Source organism: Lolium perenne, chromosome 6, assembly GCF_019359855.2.
Source record: "Lolium perenne isolate Kyuss_39 chromosome 6, Kyuss_2.0, whole genome shotgun sequence".
NCBI lineage: Eukaryota > Viridiplantae > Streptophyta > Magnoliopsida > Poales > Poaceae > Lolium > Lolium perenne.
The window spans coordinates 136,269,914-136,289,124 of NC_067249.2; the positions used below are offsets into that span (position 1 = coordinate 136,269,914).

Below are 19,211 nucleotides of genomic sequence, written 5' to 3' on the forward strand. Positions count from 1 at the left end.
GCGGAGGATGCTGCCGACCTGCCTGCCTACCTGCCTGCCTACCTGATGCCTACCTGCTATCATGTTCCTTTAGTTGTGTGTTTATGTAAAACTCTGTCGTACTTATGGTGTTGAAACTTGGTTAATGCTGTGTTGAACTATGTTTCTAATTAAGTATGCTTAGTGTTTAAGCATGTGTATGTTGTGCTTACTACATATGCTTATGTGTTGTGCATGCTTGGCCCTGTTGTGTGCTTGGATGCTAGGTAAGCATGTTCTATTTGCTGCTGTTGATCTAGCCTGTTAGCATGATGTAGTGACAAAGATTTATTTTTTTAGATCAACACGGGTTGCCCCCCAGCCCCAATTTCATTGAAAAAGAAGCCAAGTCTATTACAGGATTAAAACTAGACACCAACAAAATAAAAGGAAAACAGGGTTTACTGGGGAGATTGGCTGCCATCCCAACCAACTCCGATGTACCAGGAAAGCCTGGAACAGGTTTAGAGCAGTGATCACACACTGAAAACAACCGCCATCTAAATCCATTACATGGGGTCAAACAGATAGGTAGGACACACTAGCACAACTGCCATGCTTCAATTCACCAAGTGACAAAGATTTTGCCAAAGTAAGCGTTTGATTATAGGAAATGTATTGTCAGTTTTGCTCAGTTGTGTTGCAGACGATTTGTACATAATTGATAAGGTATTTTCCAGTGGAAATGGGGGAAAACCTCTGGTAATCTAAAATAAAGATGGCGTGTTGGCAGTAGGGTGGAGTTGTTATCTTATGTGATACTTGACAGCAACAAATCTCTCAGTCAACAACAACAAATAGCTCATTTCACAGCTACAACACTCACAGCAGACAGCAGCCCAATCTAGACTTGACTAATGGGCCAACTCCATCCAATTAGGCCCATTAGGCTACATATAAAACAGGAACAACTATCTCATTTAACAGCAACAATAATCGCAGCGGATAGCCCAATCTAGATTTGACTAATGGGCCATCTCCAACCAAATTAGGCCCATTAGGCTAGTTGAGGTGGTACATATTAAATATCAAAAAAAATGAAGCAAAAAATGGGTGTTGCCGCGACACGAACCGCACACCTAGTGGGAAGTCGTCTCGCAGGGGTAGTCTGGTAACCAGTGGGACAGATAGAAACATATTGACACTCACAAGTAATAAAGGTATCTATAGTCATTTTATCACTTCCGTTAGGTTATTAAATGCATGTTTGTACATTTTTCAACACACAGATCTTTGTGTAGTCTATTATATACAATTCACTAATTCACTAATTGAATATGAAATAGATAATTCAATATGAATCTTAACACTAAATTTGTAATATATATGAATAACAACTTAAAAAATTGAAAATAGCTAAAATTCTAGTCTTAGTGGATTAGAATTTTTTTGATTTTTTGTTGGGTTTTGTAAACAATTTGGTACAAGAAATAGTAGTCATTTGAGGACGAACAGGTTTGAACACACATAGAGACTCACTTAGATTACATAAATATGTCACTTACATAAATAAGGATGTAAACAAGTACCACCGTCGTTACATAGATAAGTCCAGGGACACGACACGGTACAATATATAAAAACACGGCATTTTAAATAAACACGATAAAACTAAAAAGTAGAGAAACGTGCATGACAAGCTTCACGAAATTCCTCCTCAACTTTCTTCCACCCTGGCCGCGCTACTCGACCACCGTACGTCATCAACACCTCACTCCTCGTAGGGGAGGCAATGCATCTGGTTTTCGGTGGGGAAGATGCACTCGCAGTTGGTGAAGATGTTGTACGTCGTGAAGAAGATTGACTCGCAGCCGCACCAGAACACTTTGCCGAGGAGCTCGTACGCGTCCCACGGGTTGGTGAGGGTGACCGTGAGCAACTTGAGGGTGACGCCGTCACGAACCTCCTCGAGGTGGAACTTCGGCGGCGAGCCCGGTGGGAGGTGGGCGAAGCTGGCGGTGAAGAATGCGTCGGCGAGCTCGACGGGGCTCCTCCACCTGGATTGCGCCCACACACGGAGCGTGCGCTCGACGAGGACGCCCGGCGGGTAGCGCAGCTCTGGCACGGTAGGCGGCCGAACGAAGGTCGGTCCGACGTACTGCATCTTCTGGTGGTGCTTTGGCGTTCTAGGAAAGGATGAAGGGCGTCGTGTCTGGAGTGGAGCTGGGTGGTGTGTGGGAGAGGAATGTAGACGTATAAATAGGCTAGAAAAATGTGGTGTGGGAGACGAAGATTGTTGTTTGGCGATGAAACGACGCGAGTGACGTGTGCATGTAGCCGTTGCCGTTTCGCACATTAATCGAGGGGGTGTCCCGTGTCGTTGTCGTTTTACACTGAAACGGGGCGGCGCGTCTGCTATCAGCTGAATCGACCGCACTGAAACGGGGCTTGCTGGCTCATTCATGGCGACGTCGTGGCGATGCATGCATAGCTGAGTCACTGCTGCGGGGCGCATGCATGCCGTCGTCGTCGCTTCCCGCGCATGCAGGCCTAGGCCGGCGCATTGCACAACGGGCACAAGGCTAGACCGCAACACGGCCCAACAGTCCATCTAGCGTGCCCGCTCGGAACCCCCACCCGTGTCCAGGAAAAAAAAAAGGAGTTCAGCCAATCAGATTGCTATATATTCAAATATTCCTAAAAATTTCAGAGAAAATCTAAAAAAAATAAAATCTTCAAAAACAGTGTATACATATCAAGTAGATGTCTAGGAAATTTATTTGGGTCGTTTAGACAAGGTAAAAAAAAACATGCTTAGAAATGAGGCCGTTTACCCTACCTTTGGAGCCTGTTTCTGGCACTTTTTTGACCAACCCTGGGATGACCCCATATTGTCGGCAGTGGTGCACCATGTCATTTAACACACTTCAAGCCATGAGTTTTGCAATTTGCATGAGTGAATGCACTTGTTCATGTGGTGTACACCCCTCAAATACGGTGTCAAAACAGTGGATCGTCTGACGGCGCGTGTGCATGGTGGTCCCATCTTTTGGGATCTGCTTCACCATGGCATCCAAACACCACTTACATCACCATCCATGGAAGAAATCATGTGCTCCTTGCCTAGCTACCTCACGGGAGCCCGCACACATGGTTTACGTGCAAAACGGCTCTACCCAGGCCACAAAGTGGGCCCACAACCCTTGGGTGACCCCATGTGGTGGGCACTGGTGCACCATGTCACCCCACCCACTCCTAGCCATGGGTTTAGGATTGTGCATGTGTGAATGCCCATGTTCATGTGGTGTAGACCCCTGAAATATAGGGTTCTCGTCAGAACGAGGTGTCAAAACAGTGGATCGTCTGACGGCGCGTGTGCATGGTGGTCCCATCTTTTGGGATCTGCTTCACCATGGCATCCAAACACCACTTACATCACCATCCATGTAAGAAATCATGTGCTCCTTGCCTAGCTACCTCACGGGAGCCCGCACACATGGTTTACGTGCAAAACGGCTCTACCCAGGCCACAAAGTGGGCCCACAACCCTTGGGTGACCCCATGTGGTGGGCACTGGTGCACCATGTCACCCCACCCACTCCTAGCCATGGGTTTAGGGTTGTGCATGTGTGAATGCCCATGTTCATGTGGTGTAGACCCCTGAAATATAGGGTTCTCGTCAGAACGAGGTGTCAAAACAGTGGATTGTCTGACGGCGCGTGTGCATGGTGGTCCCATCTTTTGGGATCTGCTTCACCATGGCATCCAAACACCACTTACATCACCATCCATGTAAGAAATCATGTGCTCCTTGCCTAGCTACCTCACGGGAGCCCGCACACATGGTTTACGTGCAAAACGGCTCTACCTGTGCCACAAAGTGGGCCCACAACCCTTGGGTGACCCCATGTGGTGGGCACTGGTGCACCATGTCACCCCACCCACTCCTAGCCATGGTTTTAGGGTTGTGCATGTGTGAATGCCCATGTTCATGTGGTGTAGACCCCTGAAATATAGGGTTCTCGTCAGAACGAGGTGTCAAAACAGTGGATCGTCTGACGGCGCGTGTGCATGGTGGTCCCATCTTTTGGGATCTGCTTCACCATGGCATCCAAACACCACTTACATCACCATCCATGTAAGAAATCATGTGCTCCTTGCCTAGCTACCTCACGGGAGCCCGCACACATGGTTTACGTGCAAAACGGCTCTACCGAATTGGAGGAAAAGGCCTATTATAAGGGGTAAGTCTGTTTATGTCACTCAATGAGAACATAGTGTTATGAACAACTTAATTTAGAATTAATTGATGTCCCTTATGTTTTTTAATATTACATGTAGGTCCTGGAGAAGAGGAAGAGTATGATTCTGAAGCTTTCATAGAGTATGCAAATTGAGTTAAGATGAATTATGACGATTTAGATGCACTCGAACGACTAGTTGCGAAAACCCTACCAGTAATTCCATTGTACGTGTGCACCATCAAGAAATCACACATCGTGAAGAATAAAGCAAAGATGGTAATTAATTTTGATTTCCATCATTTCTTACTACTAACCAAGATATGCCGATAATTGACTGTCAAATTTATGTGTAGTACTTCTCAAGGAGGTTCACCCTCAAGCACATTCTGCCCAATATTCAGCTACCAGCAACAATAAAGCTGTACTCACCAGGTGCCAATGTTACAGAAGTTACGATGGTGATGAACATGTCAACGGTGAAAGGAGTACCAAAAGGAGGTGCCATGATAACATCACACTGGATGGATGTGGTGAGGCAGAATGGCATGAAGAAAAATCAGAAATACGTGTTCTGGTTCCGTAAGCAAGGAGAAGGTGGTCTGAAGATTATGCTTGACTGTGTGTGAGAGCAGCCCGGTTCAGACTTCGCTCGTGAAGACTACTATAGCTATCTAAATTTTTTGTTTATGTCATGTCCGTTGGTACACTTTTAGTATGGTGCAAATTTATGTCATTTTTAATGGTTTCACACTTTTATGACAATGTGTGAAGAGTTCGATCGTGAATGCTTATTAATTATATCCAGCTTATTTCTCTACAAGTGTTGTATGAGGGTTGTAGCATTGTGAAATTTGTTGATGCCCCACTCGACAGTGGCACTATAGATATGTCAATTATGTACATTACAGATCTAGTAATATGCAAAAAAGACCATATTTTTTAAAAAATTCTTCGTTACAAACAATTGAAATCGTAATTAAAAAATATTTTGCACCGTCGTACTAGCTACAAGCCATTGTTGTGTGGTGCCATGCGGAACCATGGTATGCTTGTAGGTGATCAGCACCTTTGAACATGTATATATTGTTGCTCCAAAAGAGATAGGGAGAAGTAAGTTATCGATGCGTCTGCCGAATGCAAAGCAGTGTCTTATCACATGCATAGAGTGCCCTCCGTGTATGGGCTGGGTACTAACGGGCTGGCCCAGATATCCATCGAGAGCTTGCCTAATTATAGTATTAACAGCAGATGCCCTAGTTAGCGGCACGTCCGACGCACAACGTCTAACTACCCACAATTTCTTCTTCAAGTCAACGTCGCCTTCCATCGCCGTCTGGAGAAGATAGGAGTCCTTTCGTCGGCGGAGCCTATAGCTCAATCTAACGACGGCAACATCCGTGTTCCAGCCTTCCAGGTGCGCGCGTTTGCAATCTCGTTTATCATCGATCCTTTCGCCCACTTGATCTAGAGTGCGCTTGATCTAAACCTTCATTCTTTGCCGGACGTGTAAGTTTTAGGTTGACATTTACGCTGTAGATGGTTAGGAGATTTTCTATGTCGGCAATAATTGTTATTTGTATATGTTATTTGCAGAATGGATGAATTAGATGGCCCGGTCTATTGTGACTACACATTGTGGACGGATCACGTAGCCACTTTCTCAGGACCTCAACGTGCGAGGTTTAGCTCTACTACTTTGCGGACGATGTTGCAACTGCCAGCCTTCGCCACGCGCACAAATATGATTAGATTTATGATAGAGCTATATGATCCTAAAACTGAGACATTCGTCGTACAAGACAAGGCAGGAGCGATAACTGCAACCTCTGTAGACATAGAATGCATTTATGGTCTACGTAATGAGGGTTATTCCGCTTTTGATATAATTGATCAAGAATGTCTAACAAGTAGAAGGAAAATACCGCCTAGTTATCTCAGCAAGTCTAGTGGAAATCTAGTTATTGAAGACTTGATTGCTGACATACAGAGAGAGAAAGCTTCCGATGATGACTTTGTGCGGAAAGCAGTGCTTGTGCTAATTGGCACGGTTCTTGCGCCATCTGGCCCAAAAACAGTCGATAGAGATCACTACTGTTTAGTGGAGGATGTTCCTAGACTGTTTAACATTAACTGGAATCACTTCACATTGCGTTACCTCCTTGATAATTTGTCTGCTTACACAAGATCAGCAGGAAAAGGTAGGGGATGGCCGGTTGGAAATCTTTGTCTCACTCAGGTATGCAAACATGATTAGCACTATATTTGATGTATGTGACAATTTGAAACTTATTTCATTTAAAATGTGTTGTTTGTAGCTACTATACTGGGAAAAGGTGGTAGTTGTCGATGATCCTACGTATATTCCACACAAGTCTATTCGGCCACTAATGAAAAACTGGACTGAAGCGGAAGCGGAAAGGAGGTCGCAGTACGACTATGCAAATGGTCGTGGGAGAGGCAAAGTGAAGGTTTTGTTTTTATCACTACTTCTAGCTACATTATATCATAGTCGACGTTGTGTTGTTATATTAATTTATGACATTTGTTTTCTAATTTGACATGCAGATTATTAATGATCTTACAACTCAAGCCAATGCCAGAGCGCAAACAAAGCAAAACACATCGCAGAATGGTGAACAGTCACGTTCGACACGTTCGAGACAGAGGCTTAGTAACAAGGACATAATATTGGAAAGTTTGAAGAAGGAACTGACGGATCACATTGACAAACAATTAGCACTTGTACCAAAGAGATGTGCAGAGGTGAGGAGCCATTCATTTTACAAACACGAAAGTATTACATTATCAGTAATGAATAATTATGGTACTACTTGTTTTACAAGAAGTCCTAAAAATGCTAAATAAGAATGGTGTCATGTACAAACCGGTTGAAGGATCAGAGTCAGGGAAAGGAGGAGATGAGGAAGAAGAGACTTCTAATCACATCAATGATTCGTCTAAGAAAGAATTCATGTACAAGAACAGTTCTGACGAGTTAGATGCTTTTATTAGCAATTTAACAAAGAATTCTGGTAAGTTTGTCACACCTCCTAAGCATAATGGGGTGCCGGAGGCAGGAGATAATGTGTACGTCACACCAGGAAACCTCGGTAACACGGAGGGTACACAAGATAATCCTTTTATCTTAAATGATACCACAAAATCGGCATCATCCTCGGATATACGTATACCGGATGACATTTTCGCAAGATCTACCACCAAGGTGAATGCTGGACAGAAGGATGACCTACATGACGGTGAACATGAAGTTATGAGTACTCATAGTGGTGAAACAATGGGACGACAGGCTAGTAGGAAGAAGGGCAATACAGCAAAGTGTGCAAATAGTAATGGAAGAAGGAGAAACGCAGCGGCGGTACAAGTTGGAGGGAAAAGGAAACGGACGACGAATCAAAAATATGGATCACCATATGTGGTCGCGAAACCTAGAGCAAAACGTCAAAGCCGTGTAAAGAAAGGTAACACCATTTATTCGTTATTTCTTTGTTGGCAAATAAATGATGCTGCAACCTGTAACACATATGTTATTACTATTATGTGCATTAGGGTTGTTTGCAGAACATGAAGTTGGGGTATCTTCGGCTGTACCAACACAGCAGGAAATAGAAGCTGCCACTTTATATGTTAAAACAATATCCAAGCTACCAAAAGAAGCATCTAAAGGAGTGTACAAGAATGAATATGGCGCCAGCTTGTCTTCAGAAAAGCTTAACGTCGTTCTTGCGCACGAATGGCTATCTGATGATGTAAGTCTTCAAAACCAAAAGTTTGCGTTATACTCGTAATTAAACTATTTGAATTTGAAAATATTGTTGTTGCTATCAGATTATTGATGCTGCTATTGGATATTTGTCTCTCCGTGTTGGGTCTGATCGAATGTTATGTCCTGCGTGGAGGACAAACTATCTCCTTGAACAAGCAGAAAAACAATACAGAAAAAATACAATATTAGAAATATAGATGAGGTAGTTACAAGACCAGGAGCCTTAGGTAGGGTTATGGATGAATATTTCAAGCGTGAGAAGGTAACAGCAGTTTCTTTCAATGTTTCATGCGAAATTAGAATAAAATAATATGATAATTGACAAAGTTTTTTCCTTCTCTTGTAGACATTTTTCGCACTGAACATACGGAAAACTCATTACGTAACTGTTGTCATGCATACAAAGAAGAAGGAATTCCAGGTCCTTGATCCTCTGTTTGGTTTAGGAGTGTCAAAATCAGTTGTGGAAGACTTGGTATTACACTCTCTACATACATGTCTTTGTGTACTTTCTCATGTCTGTGCAGTAATATATTTGTTGTTTCGTAGATTGGGCAAATTTCACAGGACATACAACAAGCAAACAATACTTGTGACACAGAATATCCTGATGTCGAAGAATGGCCTATTAAAAGCTATGGCATCCCTAAGCAAACCGATACGTAAGTACCTATATTGCATTACACATAAAGAAAGTCGGTTTTGTATATGCGGAGACTTTTAAATTTTGTCACATTATATACCAGCAATTCATGCGGATTATGGGTATTGCAATGTATGGAGCACTGGGACGGAGATCAGATGACTTGCCCGGTTTCTCAGGTTGGATATACTATGTTCCATGCACTCGGTTAATTTTAACAATGTTAACAAGCCATGTGTATAACACCTTATAATGTTTTGGCAGGCCACAATCGATGAATCGAGAGAAAGTACAGTTGCAAACATTGTTTTATCACCACACAACATTCTTGACAGGGTGAAAAACAAAGTGAGATTGCTAGCAAAGACCAGGAAAATATAAATTTGATAGTGTGACTGTTCGGTTTGCTCCCGCAGAAGGTTTCCGGACACATGTAATATTGAATTTTTAATTGTCTTCGATTGTAAACAATATTTATTCGGTTAAGATTATCTACAAAATTTTGTAACATTGATTTTATTTCCCATTATCGAAAGTATGCAATTATTTTTATCTTTGTACATGCATGCTATGATGATTATAAGGAAATGCCTACTTCACAATATATAATGTCTTTTGCCATTTTTACAAAAGAACACCAGAGAATTAAGAACATCAGTACAAAATAAAAACATCAGTACGTTGCAAACATTAACAACTCCATCAAATACAAAGCTATAGTCGTCCCATTCATAATTAAGGAAATTTACTGCCCTTTAGATAACTATAAAAGAACTACCCTTCCTGCTGCAGCACATTCCTGCACATGTTCACAGACATAAAATTACACAACAACTCATATGAATCTTTTAAAGTATATGAAACAAAATGGCAGAAAAACTTACTTCGGATGAAATATGCATATTGGGTTTCTTCTGTTATGCCCTTCTCCTTGGCATGCCCCGCACACCTGCACCCTGCGTTCCTTGTGTCCTAGTGGTCTTCCATTTTTAGTCATTGGAGATTTCTGCGCTTCTTGCCTAGGTGCACCCTTAGTGGACACTTTCAAAGGATCACCAACAACAATATCGCATGGTCCACTAGCATCTTCATTTTCATGCACCGACCTGAGGGGACCATATGGTTTACCTTTAGCATACCCCTCTCTTCTAGAAATTATGCCATCAATGGTACTGTTCAGCAGATCATATTCCTCTGAATTGTTTAATGCAATATGCATAGCCTGTGATACCTTAATATTCATCCTGCTGTATTTCATCCGCTCCTCTGCCCCAGACCAACCCCACCCAAACATGTCGCTGGTGCGTTTAGCTGGCAACCCTAACCTGGCATTTTTTGTGAATCGTCGTAGAGCACAACATTGTGGAATTTCAGTAAATTTCAAGAAATGCAGCACATGCAGTATGTGCTTGCAAGGGATCCCCTTTCTAATCATCCTTTGACAGCTGCACCTTATAATTTCTGCCTCCTTGGGTCTATATTCCACGTAGAACCTGGTCCTTACATTATTCCTCCATGCCACAATGAAGATGTTTGAGTCTCCTGCCTGCATTTTTTCTAAGATCTCTATGCCGCCATTCTTTGAAAGCTCACCTTGAATAATATAGAACACTGCAGGAGTGAAGATTTTTGCAGCAGCAACCTCTAGTTCTCTGAAATTAGTAATTGCCACTGGTGTAGTCTGTGAAGCCGTGCAGTCGTCGTGGGCTTCGTTCTCACGGAGACGGACAATTGCGTTGTCGTAGTGCATAATCATATCAACAATTGTCATTTCCCCATCTAGGTGCAGGTGCAGACAAGAGTTTAAACTTTCACTCCGCTGGTTACTTTTCATACCCAGCCAGAATCCTTGAGAGAGATACGCTGCAGCCCAAAGTTTCCTCTTGGTGTACATCCTCTTCATCCATGTTCTGGTTTTTGGGGATTGCCATTTTCTGTAAAATGCATGCCATCGCTCCTCAAATACTTGCTCTGAGGTGGTGTAATACAAAAGAGTCCTGAACTCGTTCAGTGACTTGTTAGGTAGATGCATCTCCATATTTTTTTCAATGTGGAAGCTGCAGATGCGATGCGGCACACCAGAAAATACTTCGCCGATTGCGGCGATCATCGCGGCATCTGCATCCGTGATTACTGCCTTTGGCTTCTGTTGACACATCGCTTTGAGGAAAGTCTTTAGAAGCCAAACATATGTTTGTTCATTCTCACTTGAAAGGATGGCACACCCAAAAACCGTTGTCCTACGGTGGTTGTTCAAGCCCACAAAAGGAACAAATGGCATCTTATATTTATTCATCTTGTATGTGCTATCAAACACCAGCACATCTCCGTAGTCCTGGTAATCCCTACGTGACTGGGAATCACACCAGAACATGTGCTTCAGACGGCCTTTTTCATCAACGTCATATTCAAAGAAAAATTCAGGGTCCCTCTTTTTCCTCTTTGACATAATGCGGATGGCTGTGGTAGCGTCACCGTCGAAAAGCAGCCTCCTCCTCTCCCTAGAGCACATGTTGTACAAATCCTTTCTTGTGAATCCAACACCAGCAAATGAACCGGAGCCTGCAATGAATTTTCTCATAATGAGGTGCTTCCTGATTCCCATGGATCCCATTGATAATATCTCAGATCTCTGCGCGTCGTTGATCGTCCTATGGGACCGAAGAAACGGAGTCTGACATGGTTCAGCTGGGTCATGGTTATGTTTGTCACGAAAATCTTCAACAACCCAGAAACCAGTTCTTCCATCAAACTTGACCACCAAACGTGCCTTGCAGCCGCAGCGAGACTCAGGTCTGTGCCTATATACACGGCCTTCCGTGGTCAGTTGGTTTTTGGGACGTCTGCCCTGTCTGGAACACACAAAACGCCTTAACCGAATTACTCCATCATCAAACCGCTTAACCTGGTCAAGCCGGACGCTGAACCCATAATCTTTAGCATATCTGTTGTAGAAAGAATATGCTGCTGCTTCAGAAATAAAAGTCATCTCTTTTATCATCCAGTATAAATCCCGATCACTATCAGGATATTCATTGCCATTGCTACCTTTGTGTGGTTTCTCAGGCTGACTAGCGCCTGGCGTCGCCTGCAAGTAATTAATTAAAACTATAAATTTATGTGTTCCAGCTATATAAGACTGATAAAAGAGAGATAACAACCTGGCTCATGTCAACAGAATCCTCAGGAACTGATGCACTGCGGTGACCCAGCATACCACTGCATGTTGTAGTATACAAGTCGTTGATATGATCTTTGCGAAGGGACTTCTTCACAATTTGCCATATCCCTCAGAGTGGTACAACAGAAACATTGCAGGTCATAACACTCCATACTTTATTACAAACATTGTCTTAACAAGTTGGTATTCTCACAGGTCCTATGAGAACACCCTAAGATACTAATTAAGTACGATTACAACTCATAACAAATATAAAGAGCTCAACAACTTATTTAGGTAAGTTCTACGTTGCTCGGCTCTATGATGCTAGGGTATGTCACTACTCCTCCACCTCCGTGTCATCTGGTCCGTAGACTATCCCATAGTCTACGCCTTCCACTCCGCCGGTAAGATCAGGTTCTTCGTAGACCAGCTCGTAGCTTCCTTCTGGTGCTCCATCGTTGATGGCCTCCACTTCCGGATCACAGTCTAGCAAGGGTGTCGAAAGAAAGTGAGTACAGAGGTACTCAGCAAGTTCTAAAAGAGTAAAAAGGTGTTTGATGCACTAGCTACGACCATTGATCAGGAAATCGCAGGTCAATGCATGTTTTTGAAATCATTTCTTCAAAAGGTTGCTTTTATTATGAAAACTATGCCCGTCAGTCTTCACAGGTTGACTAGAACTTCGTGGAGTTCCTTTCCTGCCGCGTTCGCAGTTCCCTTCCCGGAACAAGGAGTGACAGCCACAATTTGATACACTCTGCAGAGGTGCGTTACTTTTCCCACAAGAGATCTCACCCTTTTTACCATCCGCAGGGACTTGCCCCCGTTCACACTTCCTTTGGTGTGAGGCCAGGTATAAAGATCCAAGCCCACACCGCCTTCTCCGCGACTGCAAACCCACCCTTTTGTCCACCCGTACACCTCCAGTAGACTTCCCCCGATAATACGGCTTTACTCATGGTGTACTTTGGACAATCCTTCATAGATCGTAGAGCCATCATCACTAATGGATGGGGATTTAAAAGGCTATCCCAACCTACGGCAGTGCCTCCAACACCCCGCCGGCTCTATCAATCCGTTGGCGTGCAGAAGGGAAAAGATACGACTGGCTTCCCCAGAGCCATTATAGATCTCATGGTCAACGCAATTTGTACGGCGCTAGAATCACTGGACGGCATTGGTAATTTAATCCTAGGGTGATATAACCCATTGCAATGGAACCTCCACCATATCAACACATACCATGGTTCCATTGCCAGCCACATAGTCATATTCATAGTTGTAAAGTAACATTTCATTTGCGATGCAGGAATGATAAGTATATAGATTTGCATTAAGGTAGTAGAAAATAATCAAGTTGACATGAGCAAGGGTGAACTTGCCTGTGGACTGCAAGATAGTGCAGTTCAATGCAGTTGATGGAACCTGGACCTCGGGTTCTGTAAGAAGCATCATTGTCCGGTAAGGACAATGTTATAAAATCCAAATAATGCAATCATGGATGTATTATTTTATGTTGAATCCCTTTACCCCGTTGAGTTATTACAATTTAGGGTTGTATTTAAGATTTATGTCTTTGACAGTAATTTACAATTGATTTAAAAGTATAAACCATTTTAATTCACACAAAGTACAACAATTCAAAGTAAAACTATTTACTTGGTGATTCCTTTAATCATTCCAAAAATAATTGAGAATTATAGAGTTACCTCTATAGTTTCTGGAAATAAAAGGAATATAGTATTTTTCTGGGAAAAATACCCTTTTCAAAAGAAATGACTTGGAATAGTAGAATCTCATTTTGAAATGTTTGAAAATAAGTATCTGAACTTATTTGAGATTTTTCCTTGAATTTTAAATACAAGGAAATAATAATTTTAAATTCCAAGTTATTATTTAAATTCTTAAAATTCATAATTTTGAATTTGTTTCATAAATTCCATTTCATATTTTATTCTTGTTAAGATTTATTTTTCATTTATTAATCCAATTTTTATTGGATTTTTAGAGTTGTTTTTGATTTATTAAAATTTGGTAAAGTTTTGATCTTTTATTAAATGTAAAAAGACCAAAATACCCCCCTGGACCCATATTGGGCCTAGCCCAATATCCTAAACCCAGGGACGGCCCAATAAGGCTGATCCCCTTTTGGGTTCGGTGGCGCCGAAGCGGCCCACCTCACTCTCCTCACTCGGCCCTCTCACTCACTCGACCTAACCCTAACCTCTGGCGACTCTCGTGGCGATGGCGTCGCCGCCATGGCCGCCGCCTCGCTCCGGCCATCGCCGTGCTCCTCCGCCGTAGCCACCTACCGAACCTGAACCGCCGCGTGCAGATCTATCGATCTGTCCGTGCAGTTTTTCCCTTCTCATCCTCTCCTGGCGAATCGCCTCCGATCTGGATCTCGTGGAGAATCGCCTCGACGAACTCCGGCGAGATCTCGTCCTCGCCGACGATGGGTACGCGCCTGGGGTTGACCTGGCGCGGGTGCTGCTTGCAGTACTCGTGCCGTCGCCTCAGGTGCTTGCTACGGTGGTGCTGGTTCGTGTCTGGGTTCGCCGGCGTAACGCCGGCGCCTACCCTGGACTTGCAGCTGTTAGGGCCGCGCGAGCACTGCCTCGCCATGCCCTAGCCTCTGCTTCCAGGCGCAAGTAAGTGTTGCATCTCCACCTTCTCTTCTGTGCGCCTCCCCTCGTTACTGTTCTTCTTCCTCCTCATGCTCTGCTGCTCTCTGGTGATCCTGTGATCACACAGAGCCATGCTATTCCTATGCAATTTGCCTGTGCTTCGGTTAATTGCAAGCTCATGGCCCAATTACCATTTACTGGTACTGGCACATGCTGCTTTGCTTGCTATTCATGCTGTGCTTGCTTCTCTGCTGCTCCTAGCATGCTCTACACTTGCCATGCTCTGTTGTACTTGCTCAAAAGCTAACTATGTCATGCTATGACTTGCTTGTGCTTACTGGTATATCATGCTTGCTTGTCTAGGTGTACTTGTGTTGCATCTGTGACACTTGTGTGTGTGCCAGTGGTGCCTGTGATATGCTTCAGTGCTACCTCTGCAAGCCAATGATCCATTGGATCATTCCTTGCTTGTTGGCTAACCTCTCTGTGTAACTTGGCTTGCTATAATTGATCCATTTGATCAATTCAATTATCAGTGATAGCTTACTGGTTAATACTGTGACTAAATGATTCAATTATCTGGTGATGCTGATGCTCAAGCATCACTGTGTTGTTGCTTACTTGTGCTGTTTCTCATCTTAGCTACCTAGACTTGCTCTAGTGGCTATAGATTAACTGTGTTGCTTAACAGTGTGCCACTGTCAGTGCTTAGCATGGATCTGTGATAAATTCATGCTTGTATCAATTAGCTTATGATGAACTGCTTATGCAGTGATGATTAAGTTACTTGCTTGCAAATGATTTGAATGTTCATGATTATCTAGCAAGCAAATAGAATCTGAATCCATTTCTGGATAGTGATGTGATATATTTGGCTTTCTCTTAATTGGTGCTAAGTGTGATGTGACCTCAGTAGCCTTGCTACTGATTGGTTGCTCCCATGGTTGGTTGGATCTTGTTGGCTACTCATCTTTGCTTGCATATTTGGGGATCATAATAAATATGAATGCCAATATGCTTGCCTGTGAAGAAATCTAGGGTTTCTGATGGTTGTATGCTTAGGATTTACTATGTAGTCTTAGCTGCTAATCTTTGCCATCTACTGGTGCTATCTGTGCATCTAATCTGGCTAGTGTGTGCATCTGTGCATATGTGCTAGTTCCTGTGTACAAGATCTGTACCTAGATGCTTTTTATTTTAGTGGCTTTTGACTGGCAGTAATCCTTGGTGAAAACCAAGTGATGAGCTACCCATATGAGCATCTGCTCATCCCATGCTTATTTCATGTATATGTGATGGATCAGATCCCTTGGATCTTTTCCAGGTATTTGGTATACCTTGTTCCAGCTCCTTGAAAGAAATGTTTTATTGATGCAGACTTGGGTTTGTGTCACAGCCCTTCACCTCCAGGTCTTGGATGATCTTCTCAGGTCACCTTGATTTCTGGTGGCTGAGTGGGTGTGTGTGTTGGTTCTGTTCTTGCTCAAGAACTGGATGAACTGTGCTTGTTCTTGCTTCACCCTTACCTGGTGAATCCCTATCTGGTCGACTGGTCACTGTTTCTAGGGTTTGTGCCCCTTTTATATGAACCCTGCTTCTATCCTTGCATTGACACACAAGCCTGGCTTGCTTTGGTGACTATTCTGTTGCATGGCCTTGCTGTTGCTGCCCAGCACACTTGAGCTGTGTGCTCTCATATGCTGAAACTTGAGCCCCTGGTGGTGCTCAGGTTTGGTCTGCTGCTGCCCTTATCTTGTGCTGTCCCTGGTTTTGGACAAGCACAAGTGTGCATGACACTTGGTTCTGTCCAAACTGAATTCTTTGGCTAACACTAAAATTCTGGTTAGTGTTGGTGTTTTATTTTGCAGGTTTTTGAAGATGATTATGACCCTGAAGAGATACTTCAAGTCATTTAGTCTAGGTTTTAGTTTAGGAGCAATATTGTAATCATCATTTTCATTTCTGTTTATTATTCATCAATTCTTGTATCAAGAATATTGTAAAGACAATGTAATCTTGTTGTGATATCAATAAAGCACAAGTTTTTTGTTTATGAGCTTTTGATTTATGTAATATTTATATTCTGGAATAAATATTGTATTTATGATTCACTTTGAAATTCAAAGTTATTTGAATTCATAATTTGTTTTTGAATTGTGATTTCAATGTCCATATTCATTTATACTTAATCAGTATGGCCCGTGTCCAAGTCAGATTCACCGTAATAGTCGTACTCAAGCTGCGTGTCAAATTGTGCCTGAAATTTATTAATGCATTTCGAAATTTAGTAACCGTAAATTTTACAGTTGCCATCATTTCATGCATCATTTTATGTCACTGTATGAGTCACTACACATACCTCACTAGTATTTAGACTGTCTGTGTGTTCACCATGGTTCTCATCATTTTGATCGTCTGTGTGTTCGCCATGGTTGTCATCATTATCAAATTCATCGTACGCAATCTGCATAAATTATGACATGAGGAACCATATATAATTTGATGATGCTGGACTGCTGGTAATCGAAATGAAAATAGTGGCTCACATCAAACTCGTCTTCGCTCCAGCCGGCTTCGTGCTGCAAATTTTCCTCCATTTCAGAGTCATCGGAATTATAGCCGACGTACTCGTTTTGTTCCTCAATCATACCAGATATAGAGTTCTCCATATTCTGTAGTATTGGACCATAATTAGAATTGAAAAACTGGCAGAATTGCGTCCTCTTACTATGCTACAAGATGAAGTCATGGTACCTGTAATTTTAAACCCTAGCGGGGAAGATGCCGAGCCGGTGGCGCGCCTTTCCAAGGTCGTCGATCTGCGGGGGGCTTCGCGTGCGGTCGGCGGCGTCGACATGCGAAACAACCACCGGCGGCGACGGACGTTCCGGCAACAACCGCCGACGGCCGGGCCGGCAACAACCGCTTGCGTTCAACCTAGCGACGGCGTGGAACAGCTCGATCAGATCTCCAGTGCCGATGAAAACGATGCATGCAATGGGAGCTAATCACGGTGATTAGCTTAACACGTGGGACCCACCCACGTGGGGTCGTCCGTATAGATACGCCCAGGCCCTGTATACCCATACGAGTCTTGCACTGGGCTTGGATATGGGTTTCGGCGGGCAGCACAAAAAAAACAAAATCGGGACCACCGTACCCTTCGCCTTCGGCGATAAGTCGCGAGTTTGGAGAGGGTGCGCACCGAAGCACACCTCCTAACATATTGCCAACATTCCTCAAACTTCAGTTCGGTACTTAGGCTCTAGCTCCACGGTGACCTTCCTGCGTGCGTTCGTAGGTGGACATTTCGACGACAAATGGCGCGGATATGCATCGATCTGGCATGCCCGACGTAGAGGCAATATACAAGCTTCAAGCCACGCCCCAGTGGCAGCTGTCTCTGTCCCGTGCCTTCCGATTGGAAGGCCGGCTAGGTCATCAAACCAAACTACAAATACACCATACCACCTACGTACCGCATGTGGGCGATCTAGGGCGCGAGTGCTAAAGGATATCTAGATCGACCCATCCATCGATTGCGATCAAACTATAGGATCGAGATGGAGTTGTCACGGCGGACGGTGTGGATATCCTCCGGCCTCCTCGCGCGGTTACTCATGATAGCCGTCCTGCTCATGTCCGTGCGCTTCATCCTGGACAACCGCGTCGTCTTCAGGAACGCTGACTACGGGGAGTACGGCTACTACAGCGACCCAGGCGTCTACAAGCTCCAGAGCCACAAGTATGTACTCTCCCAATCCCATGTACAGCTCCAAGGCGTCTACAAGATCCAGAGCCACAAGGATTTTATATGGTGTGTTGTGCAGGTATGTGGTCGCGTCAGCTATCGTGGGGGCGGCCGGGAACCTGCTGCAGATACCCGTCGCCATTTACCTACTGTGCAAGAGCAGGAAGACGACACCCAGCGCCATGATCCTCGACATCAGCATGCACGCGGACATATAGTAAGTTACTGCTCCTGCTATGAGTATGGCCCTTTCCCATGCACGATCCTGCTCCTGCATCGATTAACTCTATGCTAATGTCAACATGCCACTGCGCGCAGGCCATCAGCGTCGTGCTGGCAAGCGGCGTCGGCGCTGGGTTCGGCTCGACCGACGACGTGATGCGCTTAATCCGCAACGGGCCCTGGAGTTACCTGCCGCAAGTGCAGCAGGACCTCCTCAGCTACTACAAAACGGCCATCATCGCCGTCGTCTTCCTCTTCATCGGCATGCTCCTGTCCCTCTGCGCCACCGTCGTCTCCGCCAGGCTCCGCGCAAGGGCGATAAACGATAGTGAAGACGTCTAACTCTGATCTATCAAGTCCAGCCAGTAGTCGGCCAATTCAAGACAAAAAAATAGTGATGCAACTTCATCTGGCCAGCACTAGTGGTCGAATTTCCACATGAACCACGCGCTACAATCGGCGCCCGATTCTGGTCTTGTTAGCAACTTAGCAGGGCGTGTTGTGTGCTCTGTGGTGCTCGCATGTTTGTATGAGTTATGTGTTTCAGATTGTGTTGGTCCCACGACTGTGCTTGTTTTAATCAAAATCAGATCATCTGCTAAGAATATGTCATTGTCCTCCACTCATTTTTATTAGTACGTTTTTTTGTTTTATTTTCATATAAAAACCAAGAAAAAAATAGCGCGCTAAATGATTTAACGTGATCCTTTTCTAAACCCTATGCAAGTTATAACATGCTAATAAGACGCTATTTTTCAAAATAGCTTTTCATAAAAAATAGAAAATTGACAGGTAGGATATTTATATTAAGGATTTTAT

The 19,211-nt window shown here is 43.8% G+C and overlaps 1 protein-coding gene across 1 annotated transcript; it reads right to left on the reverse strand.

Moving 5' to 3' along the window:
- Positions 1-9,403: 9,403 nt before the first annotated feature.
- LOC127329048 (protein FAR1-RELATED SEQUENCE 5-like) lies at positions 9,404-11,844 on the reverse strand. Its single transcript, XM_051355595.2, has 3 exons — positions 11,791-11,844; positions 9,514-11,717; positions 9,404-9,428 (listed from the first exon to the last, which is right to left on the reverse strand). The coding sequence occupies exons 1-3, from the start codon at positions 11,842-11,844 to the stop codon at positions 9,404-9,406; spliced, it is 2,283 nt and encodes a 760-aa protein (XP_051211555.2).
- Between the last annotated feature and the right edge of the window lie 7,367 nt (positions 11,845-19,211).